Raw genomic sequence first — 19,209 nt, 5'->3', positions numbered from 1 at the left:
AAACAAGTATGAGATGCTGCTGTTATACCTGCTTTGAGACAATCCAAGTCATCATCAAAACACTTAAATTGGACGGGTGACTGATAAAGTAATTTTTGTTCATCCAAAGAATTCTCGGAGCTCCAGGGCGGCTGAGTCATTGGGCATGTGCCTTTGGCTCGATCATGATCCCAGGGTCCTGGGATCAAGCCCCACGTGGGGCTCCTTGCTCAGTGGGAAACCTGCTTCTCCCTCTCCCACTGCCCACCCCCCCGCTTGTTTTCCCTCTCTTGCTGTCTCTGTCTTTGTTAAATCAATCAGTCTTTTAAAAAAAATTTTTTTAAATTATGTACCGGGGACTTTTATTTTTTATTTTCTTAAAGATTTATTTATTTGAGAGAGAGAGAGCGTGGGGTGGGGGGGTGGGCAAGGGAGAGAGAATCTCAAGCTGATTCTGCACTGTGCACAGAACAGAGTCCAATGCAGGGCTCTATCCCGGGACCCTAAGATCACAACCTGAGCCAAAAAGTTAGATGCTCAACTGACTAGGCCCCCCAGGCATCCCCCCCCAGGAAGGTTCAAATACCAAGTCCTTTTTGTGTTTCTTCTGTATAATTTAAATTACAAAAATGTAATACACCCTCAGTTACCTACTGTACAATGTAAGTCATTTATATTTTATATGTGTACATTTTGACACGTCAGTTGAATGGCTGCTGGTTGCAGAGAACCCCAGCTTCCCTAAAGCAGACCTGATCCGCGTGATCTTTCTAGTGTCCAGCCTTTTCCACTTGTAATAGTCTAACCAGGCACTGAAGATCGTGCAGGAACAACAGGGGTGGTGGGGGTGGTTTGCATTCACTTACACTCACACTCACACTTATATTTGCATCCATTGTTTTTGCACGTGTTCATGTTTTAAATATCTCGTCTTAATGGCAGAACAATAGAATAACAATAATAGAATCATAAAAGTGGAAAAAAATCAGAGACACCACAGTAACAGTAGACATGCTGCTTCAGTGTTCTTTGTTCACCTTGCCCATATGCACACAGAATGTATACTGGTCATACTTTATCACACTTTTGTTTCCTCCTTTGGTTATGTAACGCTCTACAGAGAACATTGCCACATTGCTTCATTGTCTCGATATTAGTAAAAAACTCTGCCCTATCTAAATTCTCCCCATTGGAATATTTACTATAGTAACTTGAGGAAACTATTAACCCAGAATTCACCATCTGGATCAAAATACCAACAAGGGCTGCATGTGTATGCTGGCAAAAACATTTAGGTTTCTCATGTTATTAAGTCTTCTAAGAAAGGTTCCTTAGCATGTTGTTTCATTATTTATGTTTATGTGCATTGTTTATATTCATGTTAATATGGCATAGAAGGAGAACAGAAGTTGTATCTGTTACTATACAGTATCGTGTACTGTAAAAACATACATGAGTGCTCATTCATTGCTAAATAATTAGGTAATTAGTGTTATAAATTCTTTACATGATGTAGAAAATACTCAGTGAGTTGTTATGTAGACAATTAAACTTTAAGGAAAATTCTTTTTATTTATTTCTTTTTATTTATTTTGACAGAGAGAGATCACAAGTAGGCAGAGAGGCAGGCAGAGAGAGAAGGGGAAGCAGGCTCCCTGCCAAGCAGAGAGCCTGCTGTGGGGCCCAATCCCAGGACCCTGAGACCATGACCCAAGTTGAAGGCAGAGGCCTTAACCCACTGAGCCACCCAGGCGCCCCTTTAAGGATAATTCTTGAGGGAATTGATTGGAGTTTTGGTGTTGGCTGGGAACACAGTACTATTGGTTCCCTTAACTATGAGGGAATATAGGCTTTCACTGTCCAAAAACGTTTTCAGTCTATTTTCATCCAGCCATTTTCATAATGGACTAGGTTTGGATATTGGAGGATGTCCGTATTTATCTGTATCTCTTAATAGGTTCTGAGCAACTTAAAGACAGGAGCAATAATGTACTTATGTTTGTATGCCAAGCATCTAACACAGTGCCTCGCACTTAGTTGGTTTAATTCACATTATTCTGTAATAATACTTGTTTTAGACAGTTGTTGTGCATCAGCTTGATGGAATATTAAATGAACGGAGATAAGCATAACTTATCTGAAATAATTCCTGTTATTGGGCAAGTATATCTCCAATTTTTCATTTTTGTGGAAAATTGGGCTTATTGCTCTCCATGAAGGGTATAGTCAAGAAATTCTGGTGTGTGTTGAAGGCCAGCATGTCTGTCGTCAAAAGTGCTGCTACGTCTTCCCAACTCTCTTAGGCATGGCCTGACTCAGTGGTTTTGAGATAAGACATAGGAGAACCTAGTTTCTTCATAGAAATCAAACTGCCTTTGTTTTCTTTTATGGATGGGTAATAAAAGAGAAAAAAATAAATAAATCCTCAGTGGGTTTGTATTCTTCTTGGAGAGAAAGAATGGTACCTCCATTTTCTGGGGAGAGCTCTGTCTCCATTGAAGATTGGACCCAAGCAGGGACCCAGATTACAACCAGGGAAAGTGTCTCTGGTAGACTCCATTGATTCACACCTCCTATATCCACACCTTTGTGTACTCTTCTCCCGCGTTTAGGCCATGGGACTTGTCTTGGCCAAGGAACACATTGGCGCTTTCCCTTCTCAAACTATGCCATCTCATAAAGGATCCCTGGCTCTCCTGCTGGACACAGATGGCCCTAATGTTAGCCCACACTAACAATCAGGTAGGCGGGGCCATTTTAGATCATTCAGCCCCAGTCAAGCCATCAGATAACTGGATGCACATAAGCAACCCCCAGTGGGACCCACAGAATCACCGAGATGAGCCAGTGCAGATTCTTAACCGAGAATCATAAGCAAATAAAATGGTTGTGGTTTTAAGCCACTAAGTTTTGGGGTGATCCGTTTCACAAAATAAGGTCCACACTTTTGAGTCCAAATGAGTATATAAGTGGGAAAGCAAAACAGCAGAACCAGTGTCTGGAAGGCTTAAAACTGGGATAGGATTGGGGTTGGGAAAGAAGTCAAGGAAGCGGTTCACAAGTGGGGCTGAGACTTGAAACTTGAAGGCCCCTCTTGTCTGTGTTTGTGCATTGCCAGGAGCAATGCACATGGTGACTTAAAAGAGTCATGCTAGGAGCACCTGGGTGGCTCAGATGGTTAAGCATCTGCCTTCAGCTCGGGTCATGATCTCTAGGTTCTGGGATCAATCCCCATGTCAGGCTCCCAGCTCAGTGAGGAGTCTGCTTCTGCCTCTCCCCCCACTTATGCTCTCTCTCTCTCTGTCTCTCTCTCTCTCTCTGTCTCTCTCTCTCTCTCAAATGAATAAATAAAGTCTGTTAAAAGAGAGAGAGAGAGAGGGTCATGTTCAACAAGATCAAGTGCAACACAACCACAGATCAGTCCAGAGGACCTTAGTAAGTGATGATTGTAGATTTGTGCTGATCAACTCCATTTGCTGTAGCCCACTTTCCATTCAGACATATGTCACATGACTACAATGAGATGAGGAGTCATGTGCTCAGAGAGCAAGACCATAGTCCTGACCTTATTAATATCATGCCCTACCTACTATACAACAGTGACCTAAAGTATCGAGGAGTCAAGGAAACATAGCTGATATAGGGGTTTCCTTTCTGTTACAATAAAGCTCATAAAGAAAATCCACCATTTCCTGCCCCTCCTCCGGACTTGCTTCCTAGAAAAAAAAAAACAACTATTTTCAAATTTTCTAGCTTTCTTGCTATTTCTAAATAGCATTTTATACTGTTATTTATTTTTCAGTTGTATATATTACCTATTGACTTCTTTTTATGTAAGATGAGGATTGAGCTGTCTCGGCTCTCTCTCTTATCTTCATCCTCCCAATATAAATATATTTGAGGATTAGATCAGTATTCAGTGTTTACCTATATACTACTTATTTTCACAACCGAGATGTGGTTTACTGTGATTGTATTTGCTTTCTTGTTCTTCTTGAAATTAGTAGTTGCCTTGGTTTTACTTATTTTTAAAAAATGGATGAACATTAGAAATATTAACCTCTTTGCAGAGTTAATATATCGTAAGAATGGCTATGTTCACTTACTAATATTTCTGTCTCTACTTTTGGATTGAAATGAGTACAGAATCATTAAAGACTTTTTTGGCAAATACAACAGTCAGTCATTGGAAAGGTATGTTTTAGTGAAGATTGTTTATAAACACACCTCTTGCTGCCAGGATCTTAAAGTCTAATTAATGAGGAGCAGCCTTTCCCCTTCTATCACTTGCTTTCATCTTCTTTCATTTATACACATTCACACACTCTTTATTCTCTTGCTTTCTGTTTTCCTCTTTATCTCAGTCTGTACAAGTTTGCACACAAAATTGGCTTCCCTTCTAGCTGTTTTGTCCCTGTGCTCCATCAAAAAATATTTTCTGCATCTCTAATTTCATCAAGATATGCCTGACTGAGAATGTCAAAACCACTGAGCAGAAGTGTTTAATCCAAAGTTGGCTCTGCCGGTGATGATCAGCTGAGGAAACAACCTCAAATTTTTTCTTAATTACTTGTTAGGATGTTAAAGTTTTCACTTTATGGAATAGATTCACATCCTGCTTCTCATTCGCTGCCCTTTATTGTGCAGAGACCTCCCACTGATTTCCAATAGAGAGAGCTCTCTGCACCCAGGAAAGACACATGGAAGGGGAAAAGGGTACCTGGCCATATGTAGGAGAAATATCTTCAGCAAAGATTTTCCAGAAGCAGAGAGTCACTCCTTGATTCTGGCCACCTTTATGTAACTCCATAAACTAAGGTTGGAGAGTTGAGCTGTTCACCAGCAGCAAGATCTGGAATGGTCCCGGCAGCCCGAGGTATAGCCAGGAGCAGAAGGCTGCAGCTCCAATCCCTGTTCAGCAGTCTGATGGCTGTGTGATATCAGGGGAGGCTGCTAACCTCTTCGAGCTTTTTGTGGCATCATCTCTAACATAGGAGTGGTACCATCAACCTTTTATCCTCAAAGATAAAACATAAGTGTGTATGAAAGCACTTAATAAATGATAAAGTGTCATAAAGTTTACTTTGTTGTTTAAACTATCTTATAAATATAAAAATTATGAAAGGAAAGATTTAGAGTGTAATTAGCAGGGAAGGAAGCTTATGCTTCTTTGGGATGAGACCCATGACTTGTTGGCCTAATACAGTATGTTCATAATCTCCTTTCATGAGGTTTACCCACGCAGTCAGAGTACTCATGCTCAAAGACACACTTAGGGAATATTTGAGAACAATGTTCAGGGAAAGTGTGTGTCAGGAACTGGTCAGGTGGGCAACACAGACAACTATTGCTACACTGGCTGTGGTTGGAGTAGCTGCTTTGGAGACACTGATAGAACCATGATAGAAACTATGGAATAGATGATCTTCCTCCTTTCCATTTCAGCTTGTTGGTCAGTCCCTTCTCTGTACAACATTTATACAAGGCCCAGAATCTGCATCCTCTTCCGTGACTGTCTGGTGAGGAAAACTGTAGAGCTGCAGTTCTCTTAGTGTATCATGCCTTATTTGCTGAGGTGTGGCTTGTAGGACTCTTCCAAAAGGAAGAAGGCTGGATCTTTCTTTAAATTTTATTTTATTTTATTTCTTTTCAGTATTCCAAAATTCACTATTAATGCACCACATCCAGTGCTCCATGCAATACGTGCCCTCCATAATACCCACCACCAGGCCCACCCAACCCCCCATCCCAGAAGACTGAATCTTTATGGACCGAAAACATTTATTATTTTTCCACAGTTTGAAAGAAATCTATTGTGATGATCTATTTTATGTGTCAGCTTGGTAAAACTATAGTTCCCAGTTATTTAATCAAACACAAATCTAGATGTTGCTAAGAAGATATTTTAGGGATATGGTTAACATCTATAATCAGTTCACAGAGAGCAGATTACTCTGAATAATGTAGATGGGTCTCCTCTAATCAGTTGAAGGTCTCCAGGAGAAGAAATTCTGCCTTGGGATTATAACATCCAACTCTTGCCCATGTTTCCAGCATGCCAGTTTACCTTGTGATTTTGAACTTGTCAGTCCACAACCTTGTAAGCCAATTCATTAAAATAATTCTGTCTGTCGGGGCATCTGGGTGGCTCAGTGGATTAAGCCTCTGCCTTCGGCTCAGGTCATGATCTCAGGGTCTTGGGATGGAGCCCCACATGGGGCTCTCTGCTCAGCAGGGAGCCTGCTTCTCCCTCTCTCTCTGCCTGCCTCTCTGCCTACTTGTGATCTCTCTCTCTGTGTCAAATAAATAAATCTTTTAAAAAAATAAAATAAAATAATTTAAAAAATAAATAAATCTATCTATCTATCTGTCTATCTCCTCTTGGTTCTGTTTCTCTGGAGAGCCCTGAGTGATACAGTTTTTCTCTATCCGGAGGCTACCTTTTCTTTAACTCTGTTATAAACCAACTCCCACCAATCCAGGATACGAAATATTTTCTTTTAACTAGGAAAATCACTGCATTACTAGATTAACAAAACTTGTAAATTAATCCCAAATCATAAACCAACTCTGATCTTAGAATCTACTAAGCTTTGATACAACTGAAGTACATACTTTTCTTAAAAGAAAGATTTTAGGGGCCCAGTGGGTTAAAGCCTCTGCTTTTGGCTCAGGTCATGATCCCGGGGTCCTGGGATCCAGCCCCGCATCAGGCTCTCTGCTCAGCAGGGAGCCTGCTTCCTCCTCTCTCTCTGCCTGCCTCTCTGCCTACTTGTGATCTCTGTCTGTCAAATAAATAAATAAAATCTTTAAAAAAAAAAGGATTTTATTTTTTTATTTGAAAGAGAGAGAGAAAGAGAGCACAAGGGAGGGAAGGTCTAGAGGGAGAGGGAGAAGCAGACTCCCCTGCTAAGCAGGGAGCCCTCAGGGCTCGATCCCAGGACCCTGAGATGATGACCTGAACTGAAGGCAGCTGCCCAACCAACTGAGCCACCCAGCACCCCTGAAGTACATCGTCACTGATTTTACCTCATCAAAAGCCAAAAGTTCAAAACATCTGTGTTCTAATCCCATACCTGCCTTAGTTCTCGTAACTGTGTGGTCTCTAATTATTCCCCAAATGACCTTCCCACTGCACACATGCTCATCAGTAAAGAATCTCAACGTAGTGGCCAGGTGGCAGTTGTCACAGGGTACTGAGGCCGTAGAACTCAAGTCATAAGCATTATGTTTCAAAGTAGTAGTCTCTCCTTTGACATCAAAATTCAAAAGGTAGTGGTGATCTCATAATTCAAGGTCTTAAGAGCAGTCAGGAGTGAAAAATTCTTCCCTGTTTAATAGTTATTTTTATTTGCAGGGCCAGTCCTGGGATCTTTTACATACATTTCAGTCACTTGAACTCCATGAATCACAACACGATGAACCTCACCTCTGGCCATTCCCGGGCAGGCTAAGTCAGGGTCTGGGTTCCGTGAGTCATTTATCAGAGACTTCAGTTTTAAACAGTTCCCAGTGGGATTACGTGTGAGCCTTTTCAATTGTCCGTGACTGCGTTCCGTATACACATATCGATCGCCCTTTCTAATTCCCAGACCTGGTGCCCTGCCCTTCTGTCTGGCTTGGGACAAGCAGCATGGAGGCACCATGCTGGCCCCTGAGGGGTGGGGACAGAACCTGGCGCCACTGAGCAGACGTCCCTTAATGGTAATCCTCCAGCGAGTCGGTGGCCTCCAAAGAGACCATGAGTGTGGCCTGTTGATGAGGAATGTAGTCATGGTCACACAAAAAAATCCCCAGTCTCTGCCTCCGGACCCCATGCATGGCCCATCATGCCTGCTGCAGAAAGAAACTGGACAGGACCTCCCCTTAGGAGCCTGTCAGCCCTCGTCACTAATCAGCCCAGGGGCTACTCAGAATGACTGGAGGCACTCTCTTCCACCCCCCACCAACTGCACTGCCCGCTCTCAGCCCCTGCCACCTGGGGAGCCCCACACCAGGCCAGGGCAATCAAGCTTGGCTTCTGCATGGCCGTGCAAACTCACCATCAGGCAAGCTCCTAAAATATTTATATTTATACATGCAGGGCTCAGACTTTCTTTCTACGGTAGCAGGTAAGGACTGAGTATGATTGGGGAGAGTTTGTTCATCCTGTGCTAGCAAACCTATCAGCAGTGGCTCGCCTGGCCAGGAGAGCAGGGCTCTCACTTACCAAAAGAGCTAAAAAGTTGGTCGTTGTCATAATCCATGCATTGGAAGGAATACACATCAGGAAATCATACAGTCTCCCCCTCCCTTTTATTCAGACGTTTGATTTCATTCATGTACAGGCAAAAGTCAAAATGCCTCTCCTGATGGACACCCCTCCCGGGACTCATTGGCAGCAGAGTAAAGAGTGGGTGAGCACAATATATGTATTTCTTTTCAATAGCATGACATGATACCAGAGAGCTTTTAGCTACCCATTCTTTTCTGAAGGACTGTTAGAAAACTAGATGGCTGGCAAGAAAATCCATAGAAGACAGGGAAGCTGAAAGATCCATATTTTCAACAAAGATGGATGGGTACACTCAAGCCTCAATCAGCGGTTGTCCCCAGATATTCAGAAAATATCTTCGACTGTGGTTTTCTGAGAGAAGACAATGCTCCATGCCTGAGGGTTAGGTGAATTTTCCCTTGGTAGCAATAGCTGTCCCCACAGAAACAGTTTAGTTTCTCTAAAAACCGAAGGTTTCACTAGCTTGTGCCTTTCATCAAATTGGCTTTGCATGCATGGGAATTATTTTTAAGTACTCTAAAATGGTATCATTTCCTGGTTGCAAATTATTTGGGTATATTTTGAAACTAATTAAAAGGGAAATGTCCTATTTTGTAAAGAGCAGCATTTCTACATTTAAAAAATCAGATGTTCTCAGTGGGGAGCAGGGTTTTATCTTTGTCACTGTTGGCTATTGCTAAGTGTATCTCAGATTGAAAATCTAAATGAAATAACTACAAGGATTTACATGGGGGAAGTTTATATTGGAAAAGCAGGAGGGAGACTCATATACATGTATAATACAGAGACGATTTATCTGTGAATTTAGAGAGCCTTTTTTAGTCATATTTTTTTTCTGTCTTGCTAGCTACTTGTTATTTCACTGTGAGCATCACAAACATGGAGGGCTGCAGAGATGCCAGGCTCCATCATGGTGTCCAAAAATTGGCTTTGTACATATGCTAAATTAGAGACTGGCTGGCAGAAGCAGTTCACAGATCCTGGATTGGCAGGGATTCCTCATGAAAGAAGACAGGGCCGCAAGCCCAAGGGACTCATTCTCCAGCCAGCAGTCATGCAACACGTTCCATCCAACAAGCCAAAACCCTTTTTAAAATAAATTCTGAATCTTCCTTCAAGCATCAGGTCCAGCCTAGGTAACCTAGCCTCTGAGAGTCTAGTGCCCTTTCCTGCTTTATGAGGAAGAGACTGTATTGAATCTGACATGGGCCAGAGCTTTGAGATTTTCGCCAAAGGATCCAGGTCATTGCAGATGCTGCCAGCAGTGAATAGGCCTCCCCAGTGTTGAAGGAGGAAGGTAGGAATCTTATAGACAAAAACCTTCCTGTTTTGGTCTTCTTGGAAATAAGCAAACTGCTGTGATGGTTCTGATGGAGGAAGAGTTAACGCAGCGGAGAAATGTATTAGACAGCCGGCGCAGATATGTCTATGCCAAAAGGGTTCACCATCTGGGTCTTTCTCACTCACTGTGTCAACCAGAAAATGCCTCTCTCATTTACGAGTAGCTAGTTGATGGCTTTACTGTTCCCAAGAGATATGCTTTATTTTATGGACAATAATGAGTTTTAACAAAAAATGTTTTTATTGTTCTTGCTGTTGATCTTGGGTTCCTGCTTAATCTTCGAGTTGAGTACTAGAGAGGAGTGAGGAGACTTATCTTCTAAGCCAAGAAGTGTTCACATGTCAGATGATGACGTGTGACAAGTTACAGAGCAGTTGTAAGTGGGGACATTAACTCCAGGTACTTTACCTTTCCTCTAAGTATATGGTGAAGAATTAAGAGCTGAACTAGGTGACTCTAGTCCCAGTCAGTGCCCTGATGTGAAAGCCGGAGCCAAGCCTTCCAGCGTTTTGGGTTCTGTTGGTCATTCGCTCACCTGAGTGCAAGCTCTATGAGAGCAAAGACCTCATTTGCTCATAAAACACAGTAAATACCACTGAATGTATTCACTGGGTGATGTCTTCCTCAGTTTGAGCTGCTATAACAAATACCATAGACGGAATAGCTTAAACCACAAACTTTACTCCTCCCAGTTCTGGGGACTAGGAAGTCTAACATCAAGATATAGGACAATTTGATTCTTGCTAAGAGTCTACTTCCCAAGTCATAGATGACTGTTTTCTTGACTTTTCCTCACAATGCAGAGAGAAAGGTCATCTCTCCTGTGTCTCTTCTTTTAAGTCCACTAATCCCACTTGAGGTATTCTCCCTCATGACCTAATCACCTCCCAAAGGCTTTACCTCCAAATACATTGGACGTTAGGGCTTCAACATACAGATTTTGAGGTGACACAAAATTCAGACCATAGAAGGTTGATTAGCTCATTAGATGGCATCAGTGAGACCAACATCGCAAGAGTAATTCTTGTAGGAGCAGGCTTTGCATCACATTCAGTACCGCGTGTGATAAAGTGGGAAAATGCTCACATAGGCATCAGCAGACCGAGTTCTAGTCCAGCTCTGCCCCCATCGTGTTGAGTGGCCTTCAATAACTTGATCTCTCTGGGACTTTTATCTCCTTGTTTCTAAAGTGACCAGATAATTGCTGACCTTTCTTAAGCCCTAGGATTGTATATTTTATGATTCAAACCTTAGCCAAATGTCTAAAAATACATTCTCTGGATGATGAAAGATATCTACGAGGCTTACATGGAAAAACCAGTGTTCCTGGTAGAAATAATTTCTCCAAGCACACAGCCTAAAGACTGTGGATCAGAAGCACTATTTTCCTCTTCCTCTTAACCAGTGCTCTTTCAGTGGAGGTAAACAGCAAAAAGAGAGATAATAGGCAGTGCTGCACAGAATAAGTGGGGAGGTTGAGTGTGGCTCCAGACGGCACGGTGGTCTACAATGTAGTGGTTAGAGCTAGCCAAGAACAAAGAAATGGACTTAGATAATTCAAGTGATTGTGGGTGCTCCTCAGGACAGAAATATTGCAGAGGGGAGCCATATGTGAGGTTAGGGTTGTCCCAGGTCACCTCTAAGATCTGTCCAGCTCAACTACCCTGTGACTCTAACAGCACCGAGCCCTGTTCCCTGTCATACAGTGACACCCCTAGGGACCTTGCCAAAGACCTAAGGTAGTCTAGGTTCTGTTTACCTAAACAGAGTTGGGGAGGAGACAGAGGATGGAAAAGGGGATGGAAAAAGTCACCTTTATTAACAGATTTTCTAGTAGCTCTTTTAAGGAACCATTCATTCCACTGTTCATGTTCATTTTGGGGGATTCATTTTTATTTAAAAATTTACTGTCCCAAGATATAAATACAAATCAGAAAACAGTACAATTAGGACACTAGATTAGAGTAATATATAAAACATTTTTAGCTGATTGAAAACAAAGCTGAAAGGACTGCTTTAACAAAGTATAGTTCTCAAGAGCAAGAAAAACATCAACCTAGGTTTAAAATCATATATCCAGTTCTCTCAGCACTTCTAGTAAATGCCATGATGCGAAATACAACACAGGCAATAGTTTTGCACATAATATTTGTTGATGGCAAGTCTGTAGACAAGTCCAATTTCATTTGTTATTAACCATGATTTTTAAACATTTTTAAATTTATTTGAGTGAGGGGCAGAGGGAGAGAAAGAGACAGACTCACTGCTGAGCAGGGAGCCCAATGCGGGGCTGGATCCAACAACCCTGGGATCATGACCTAAACCGAAGGCAGACACTTAACCGACTGAGGCACCAAAGCACCCCATTAACCATGGTTTAATAAAATAATTGTATCGTCATCCTTTAGCTAACATGTGGTTCTTGACTACCCACAGCCCAATGCTTGTTGATTTCTGACTGTAAGAACTGGAAGCCTTTGGGGCGTCTGGCTGGCTCAGTTAGTACAGCACACAACTCTTGATCTCGGGGTTGTGGTCTCAAGCTCCACCTGGGGTGCGGAGATTACTTAAAATAAATAGGCAAACAATTTGCGACGATGTGGGTGGAACTAGAGGGTATCATGCTTAGCGAAATAAGTCAAGTGGAGAAAGACAACTATCATATGATCTCCCTGATATGAGGAAGTGGAGATGCAACATGGGGGGTTAAGGGGGTAGAAGAAGAATAAATGAAACAAGATGGGATTGGGAGGGAGACAAACCGTAAGTGACTCTTAATCTCACAAAAAAACCTGAGGTTTGCTGGGAGGAGGGGGGTTGGGAGAAGGGGGTGGGGTTATGGACATTGGGGAGGGTATGTGCTATGGTGAGTGCTGTGAAGTATGTAAACCTGGCGATTCACAGACCTGTACCCCTGGGGATAAAAATATATTATATGTTTATAAAAAATTAAAAAAAATTTTAAAAATCATTAAATAAGTAGGCAAACAAACTTGAAAAAAAAAATGAAAGAATTGGAAGCCTTTGTTATTTACCCATCTGAAGATTTTCTTGCAAGTATACTAAGGCATGGAATGATTAAAATAATATATCTCAATTACTGGGGTGCCTGGGTGGCTCAGTGGGTTGAGCATCCGACTCTTGGTTTCAGCTCAGGTCCTGGTCTCAGAGTCATGAGATTGAGCTGGAGTTGGGCTCGGTGCTCAGGACGGAGTCTGCTTGCGATTCTTTGCCTCTTCCTCTCCCTCCACCTCTGTCCCTCCTCCCACTCGTGCATGTACTTTTTCTCTCTCTCTCAAATAAATAATAAACAAATAAAATATATGTGTGTGTGTGTATATGTACACACTTTTATTTATTTATTTATAATAAATAAAAAATGCAGAGAGGCAGGCAGAGAGAGAGGGGGAAGCAGGCTCCCCACCGAGCAGAGAGCCCAATGTGGGGCTCGATCCCAGGACCCTGGGACCATGACCCGAGCCGAAGGCTGAGGCCTTAACCCACTGAGCCACCCAGGCGCCCCAAGATAAGATCATTCTTGATCATCCAATGTCTAGTGTCCTTTTAAGTGACATAGAGGAGCCGGCCATGTGGAGAGAGAGGCAGAGATGAGAGTGGAACAGCCACCCGCAGTGCTGCCAGCACAGGCTAAGAGTGGCCGGGAAGGGTTCTCTAGGGAGAGGGACAGCCCCGTCAACACCTCCCTTTCATATTTCTGCTCTTTAGAGCTGAGAGAATAAATCTCTGTTGTTGGAAGCGGCCAGAGTTTGTGGCAATTGGTTATGGCAGCCTTAGGAAACTAATACACTTCAGATGAGTACATCTTGAAGGATGGACATCATTAATCAGGAACTCTAATTTCCTTGTAGTTGGTCTTACTGATAATAAAAATCAAAGAACGCTGATTTAGAACATATTAATAATATTATTAAATAGGAATATTAGATCTCTTTTGTGATAAATATTTTTGCTCACTTAAGAGCTATCCATAAGGGGCACCTGAGTGGCTCAGTAGGTTAAGTGTCTGCCTTCGGCTCAGGTCATGATCCCAGGGTCCTGGGATTGAACCCCACGTCAGGCTCCTCACTCGGCTGGGGAGGCTGCTGCTCCATCTCCCTCTGCATGCCTCTCTTCCTCCTTGTGCTTTCTTTCTCTGTCAAATAAATAAAATTTTAAAAAAAATCTATCCATAAATACCACCTTCTGAATGAACCACTGTTTCCTTAAGAAATTTTTATAGAGAGGCGCCTGGGTGGTTCAGTGGGTTAAAGCCTCTGCCTTCGGCTCAGGTCATGGTCTCAGGGTCCTGGGATCAAGCCCTGCATTGGCCTCTCTGCTCAACAGGGAGCCTGCTTCCCCCTCCCCCTCTGCCTGCCTCTCTGCCTACTTGCGATCTCTGTCAAATAAATAAATAAAGTCTTAAAAAAAAAAGCTATCCATAAATACCACCTTCTGAATGAAACACTGTTTCCTTAAGAAATTTTTATAGAAGTAAACACCCCATTATCAGAGAATAGGGCTTCTTTGTGATATTCCTCTATCCTCGGCTTTGTTTGGTAATTTCATTTCTGTATCAGATCCATACTGTCCAATAACCTCTCTATTGTAGGACGTTTCAGCTTCATAGAGTAATAGTGCCAATAAAATTCTGCTGTTTTATTATACACTTATCAAACAGTCAACAGTCTTGTCTTTAGGCCAGAATTTGTTGGCCTGTCTTTTCTCAATAAGTCTGCCTCAATGCATCTTTTAACAACTGTTTCCCCACATAGTTTTCATTTCAAATTTAGAATATGATGTTACTCAGTTTACTGGTTCACAGTTGAGGGTGAACAGCTTACAGCGTTTGTGACGTTGGATTTATTTATTTCCCAATGCGTGATTTTTTAAATAACAGCATGTTGTGTACTTGCTTGTTTTTCCGAAACCACTTCAGTACCTGGATAACTCTGCTTTGATGATTCATTTCCCTCAGAAAAACTATGAAGGCATTTACCTTGGACTGTGTTGTACCACTTGTTTCTCTTTTCACACCTTGGGATGCTCTCTGGAAAGAACTCACTTTAGACGCCACTGTTACCTTCCTTCAACTTCTTTTTCTTATTATTCAATTCAATTCAACAAACATTTATTAAATATCTACAACATGCTATCCAGTAGATGAAACCAATGTGTCGATGAGTCATTTTAATAGGTGGTAGCATGGACTGACATAGCTGGGTGTGACCAGGATGTTCAGATTTTTACAAACACTGAGACATAGCCTGGAAAGGAAGTTCATTGTCAGGCTTCTCTAGTCCTAAAGTTACCTTCGGAGGGAAGCGGAGCCCACCTTCGCATTGTTACGTTCTCCCAGACAGTTTTCCTCCCCCAGCCGCACACTCTGCTCTCAGCATCCCCCCCCCCCCCCGCCCTTTATGTGCAGGTGATCATTCTCTTTTCTTGTGTTAACGTACAGGCTCAGCTGCTGTTATAAAAAGACCCAAAGCTGCAATGGCTTAAACCAAATGAGGATTATTTCTCTTTCATCTAACAGGGTAGAGGCAGGTAAAATACTTTCTGGAGATTGGTTGTACAACAGTGTGAATAAACTTAATACTACTGAGATATACACTTAGAAATAGCCCTTAGTCATCTCTGTAGTCTCTGCTACACCCTGTACAACCACCGTGTGATGTCTGCGTGTTATACATACATCACCTTGTGTTGCAGTTCTTCATCCCTGTTTACTGCAGGAAGGGTGTGTTTTTTTGTTTTTTTTTTTTTTAAAGATTTTTTCTTTATTTATCTGACAGAGATCACAAGTAGGCAGAGAGGCAGGCAGAGAGAGAGGAGGAAGCAGGCTACCTGCAGAGCAGAAAGCCCGATGCGGGGCTCGATCCCAGGACCCCGGGATCACGACCTGAGCCGAAGGCAGAGGCTTAACCCACTGAGTCACCCAGGTGCCCCAGGAAGGGTGTGTTTTTAAGATTTATTTAAGTCATTTCTGCATCCAACATGGGGCTCGAACTCACAACCCTGAGATCAAGAGTCACATGCTCTTCCAACTGAGCCAGCCAGGTGCCCCAAGAGGATGCATTTTTAAATATTTTTAGTTGTGGTAAAAAAAAAAAAAAATCACATAAAATATACTATCCTAGCCATTTCTAAGTGTACATCTCAGTAGTATTAAGTTTATTCACACTGTTGTACAACCAATCTCCAGAAAGTTTTCGTCTTGCAGAACTGGTTTTAAGTCCTCAAAATCCCAGTGCTTTGATATCCACTAATACTTTTTTAATCCAGTTGAAAGATGAGTAGGCATTATATGTTCTTTGATTATTCATTATTATATATTACATGTAGGTATAAAGGCTAATAAGAAATTTCACCTAACTTCTTAAAAATGTATCATTCTAGCCACAATGACAAAGATTGAAAGCTTTTATATTTAAAACTATAGAAAACTCAAAATTTAGATATTTTGCATTTTTCTACTATAAAATACATAGAGTTGAAATGTTAATCCAGCAGTATGTTATTACTTCTACCCAAGAGGAGGAAATAAAGGAGTATATTTCTGTAATTTGAAAGAGAGAGTTTTCATGAAACAGTTGACCTCAGTAGAGTTATACAGAGAATGTTGAATGTTAAAGCCAGAGAACAACTCAGAACTCATCTTGTCAGTTTAGAAACTGAGGCCCCAAACACCTCAAATTTTTGTCTTGGGAATACCTACATCTGTGGCCTATTGTCCGTGGCAGATTAAAAAATGAGTTGCCAAAAGAATAATTCTGAATATACATACTGTTGTTTATCTTTAGGGGAAAGACCGACTTTTATGAGATATAGTAATTTCCCCATATTATTATGTTATTAAACAGTATAACATTCTTAAAACACTTTTGAAACTGAAAAATTGTTATTTGCGATGGCTGAATTTACGAGCACTGTAATGAAAGTCATGCTGTTGGGGCATCTGGGTGACTTAGTTGGTTAAACTTTGGCCTTTAGCTCAGGTATCATCCTGGGGTCCTGGGATCGAGCCCCGCATTGGGCTCCCAACTCAGTGAGGAGTCTGCTTCTCTTCCCTTTCTCTCTGTCTGCAGCTCCCCCTGCTTGTGCTTTCTCTCTTTCTCTCCTTCCCCACCCCCCCTCTCAAATAAATAAATAAAATCTTTTTTTAAAAAATTTTTAAAGCAAGCCATGTTGTTACGCACATTGAGCGGATAAAAAGTCTAACATCCTAGTCAAAAAACAGTTCCACCAGCCTCCTCAGGAGTAAACTGGCCAGGCAGCCAGATGTCATACCCTGACATAACATCCAGATGAAGAGCAGTGGGACCCCCAGTTCTGAATCTAGAAAGAATGTGGCCAAATCTGGATATGCCCAGAGGAGGGCAACTCAGTGGCAAGGAGGTTGAATCTGTATCATAGGCTTCCAGAGAGGCAGCTATGAGAACAAGGAATATGGAAAGACCAAAAACTTAGAAAACAGAGTGATCATTTTGAGGACTTTGTAGGACTGTCCATGGCCATGCTGACACAGAAGCAGAGAAATCACTTGCCAAGAGGGTAGAAGGGGGTCCTGCCCTGGCCTGAGCTTGTTGGGGGTAATTTTGAAGATGCCTCCCCACTCTAAAATTCTAATGATCTGTGATTCTTACTCCGGGACCTCATGATGTTTACAAAATATAAGAAAGAATCCATCATACCTAAGAGTGGGGTACCTGCTTCTTACTGCAGGAACCTAACAGACATGGAGAAAACTCTGTGTGTGTGTGTGTGTGTGTGTGTGTGTGTGTGTGTGTGTGTGTGAAAGAGAGAGAGAGAGAGAAAATACAAGCAAGAGAGAGCACACACAAGAGCAAGCCAGTTCCCCACCTGACTCTCTAATTTTTCCAGATGGGGCACGTATGCCCTGTCCTGCCCTACCCTAGGAACTCTGAGGACTTCAAATCATCGTTACACCTCAATGAGTTTATCTCCTCCGCCTGGTTGTGGAGGCAAGACTAATAAGCCTAAGATGAAACAGAGACGAGGACACATTCTGGGGCTCTTGTTCCTTGCAGTCTTCGTTCGTTCCTTTCCCTGGCTCTCTATTCTTTGGAAGAAGAAAAAAAATTTAACTCTCTGTGAATCAACACCTTGAACACAACAACCTCCATTCAAAAATGCATACAACCTAAAAAAAAGATCAAAAACCTCTCACTTCCTCCTGCCATCTTAGTCAGACATGACCAGAGTAGTGTTTGTTGCCAAAATATATTAAATATGGCTTGAGAAAGAAGCTTACACAGAATCCAAATTTAAATCTTTTAAAATCATCCTCATTCCTAGACCAAAACAGCAGCAGATGGACAAAGGAAGAAACGGAACATGGTCACATTTTATACCAGCAACATAGACCTTTTCAGATTGCAGTAAATCATTTGCCATCTGCAACCTGTGGTCTTTAATTCCCGCTGAGGCACTGATTCAAGATTCTGGGTTCAGGGTTTGTTTATTTATTTATTTATTTATTTATTTATTTATTTATTTGACAGAGATCACAAGTAGGCAGAGGCAGGCAGAGAGGAGGAAGCAGGCTCCCCACTGAGCAGAGAGCCCGATGCGGGGCTCTATCCCAGGACCCTGGGATCATGACCTGTGCTAAAGGCAGAGGCTTAACCCACTGAGCCACCCAGGTGCCCCCGGGGTTTGGGGTTTCTAAGTTGGAACAAAAACATTTAGCAGGTTGCTATGTATTTATTTATTTATTTATTTTAAATCAAGCAGTAGTGAGCACACTGGACCTACTTGTCTCCTGAAGAACCCAATAAGCTAAAGGCCACTGCATCCATAGGAAAGTAGACTCTAGATATTTATTATCTGATTTTATTCAAAATGAAAGCTCTGCGTTTCAGTGGACAGCCTAGTTCCCATTATCTGTGAGGAAATTTGGCCCCTTTGGGGACTCTTCTTAGTGCCAGGAGATCAGCGCTGTGTGTTTTCCTTTCAGTTAGGCATTGGGGACACAAGAGCCATGAGATACACTCCCTGTTATCAGGTAGTTATAGTCCCAGTCTAAGGACACTGGGTTATTTAAAACCGGGCAAGCTAGTATGAGCTCAGAAGCAACCCCAAGTGAATGGGCACCAGGAAATGGGATTTTAAGTTTGGATGGTCCTTTTTTTTAAAAAGCAGCTTTCATGTACACATTAATACGGGCATGTATTTTGTTTTAAATCTGACATTTATTAACCACTTATATTACACCATTTTTAATCCTCACCAACCCCTGAGTCGGACATTGGTAATGTCCCCACTTTTCAGATGAGGAAACTGAGTCACAGTGAGGTTAAGAAACTGCCCAGTCTCTTACTGAGCCAGGCATTTGCACAATTGGAACTTAGGCTTGCTGGATCCAGAACTCGTTTAGGGGGTTTCTGAGAGTTGGAATTTCATGACCAGTCCTTTGGAGCCTAAATGAGCGTGTAATTTGACCTAGCATTTGCACTTCTAGGATTTATCCTAAGGGAATATTCAGACAAGTGTTCTGAAATGAACGTTCGGGGATATTCATTACAGCTTTGCTTATTATCTTCTAGGTATCAGGGCAAATGTCTCATCCTCAAAGAAGCTATTACTCAGT

The 19,209-nt window shown here is 42.0% G+C and overlaps 1 protein-coding gene and 1 long non-coding RNA gene across 7 annotated transcripts in view; one reads left to right on the top strand and one right to left on the bottom strand.

The window, feature by feature from the left end:
• CLYBL (citrate lyase beta like) overlaps positions 1-19,209 on the top strand; it is a 258,838-nt gene that overhangs the window by 186,043 nt on the left and 53,586 nt on the right. For 4 of the 6 annotated variants that reach the window (XM_032314318.1, XM_032314317.1, XM_032314316.1 and 1 more), the window contains one exon: positions 8,307-8,375. The exons of the other annotated variants lie outside the window; for them this stretch is intronic. In XM_032314318.1, coding sequence (XP_032170209.1) covers positions 8,307-8,375 — 69 coding nt within the window. The remainder of the gene's footprint in view (positions 1-8,306; positions 8,376-19,209) is intronic. 6 annotated transcript variants of the gene reach the window in all.
• The window catches only part of LOC116573916, a 45,284-nt gene that overhangs the window by 19,806 nt on the left and 6,269 nt on the right, over positions 1-19,209 (bottom strand). The gene's annotated exons all lie outside the window — the stretch shown is intronic.

This window comes from Mustela erminea, chromosome 15, assembly GCF_009829155.1.
Source record: "Mustela erminea isolate mMusErm1 chromosome 15, mMusErm1.Pri, whole genome shotgun sequence".
NCBI classification, from domain to species: domain Eukaryota; kingdom Metazoa; phylum Chordata; class Mammalia; order Carnivora; family Mustelidae; genus Mustela; species Mustela erminea.
Note: the sequence above shows the minus strand (reverse complement) of the source record. Positions and strands in the feature narration are given on the sequence as shown.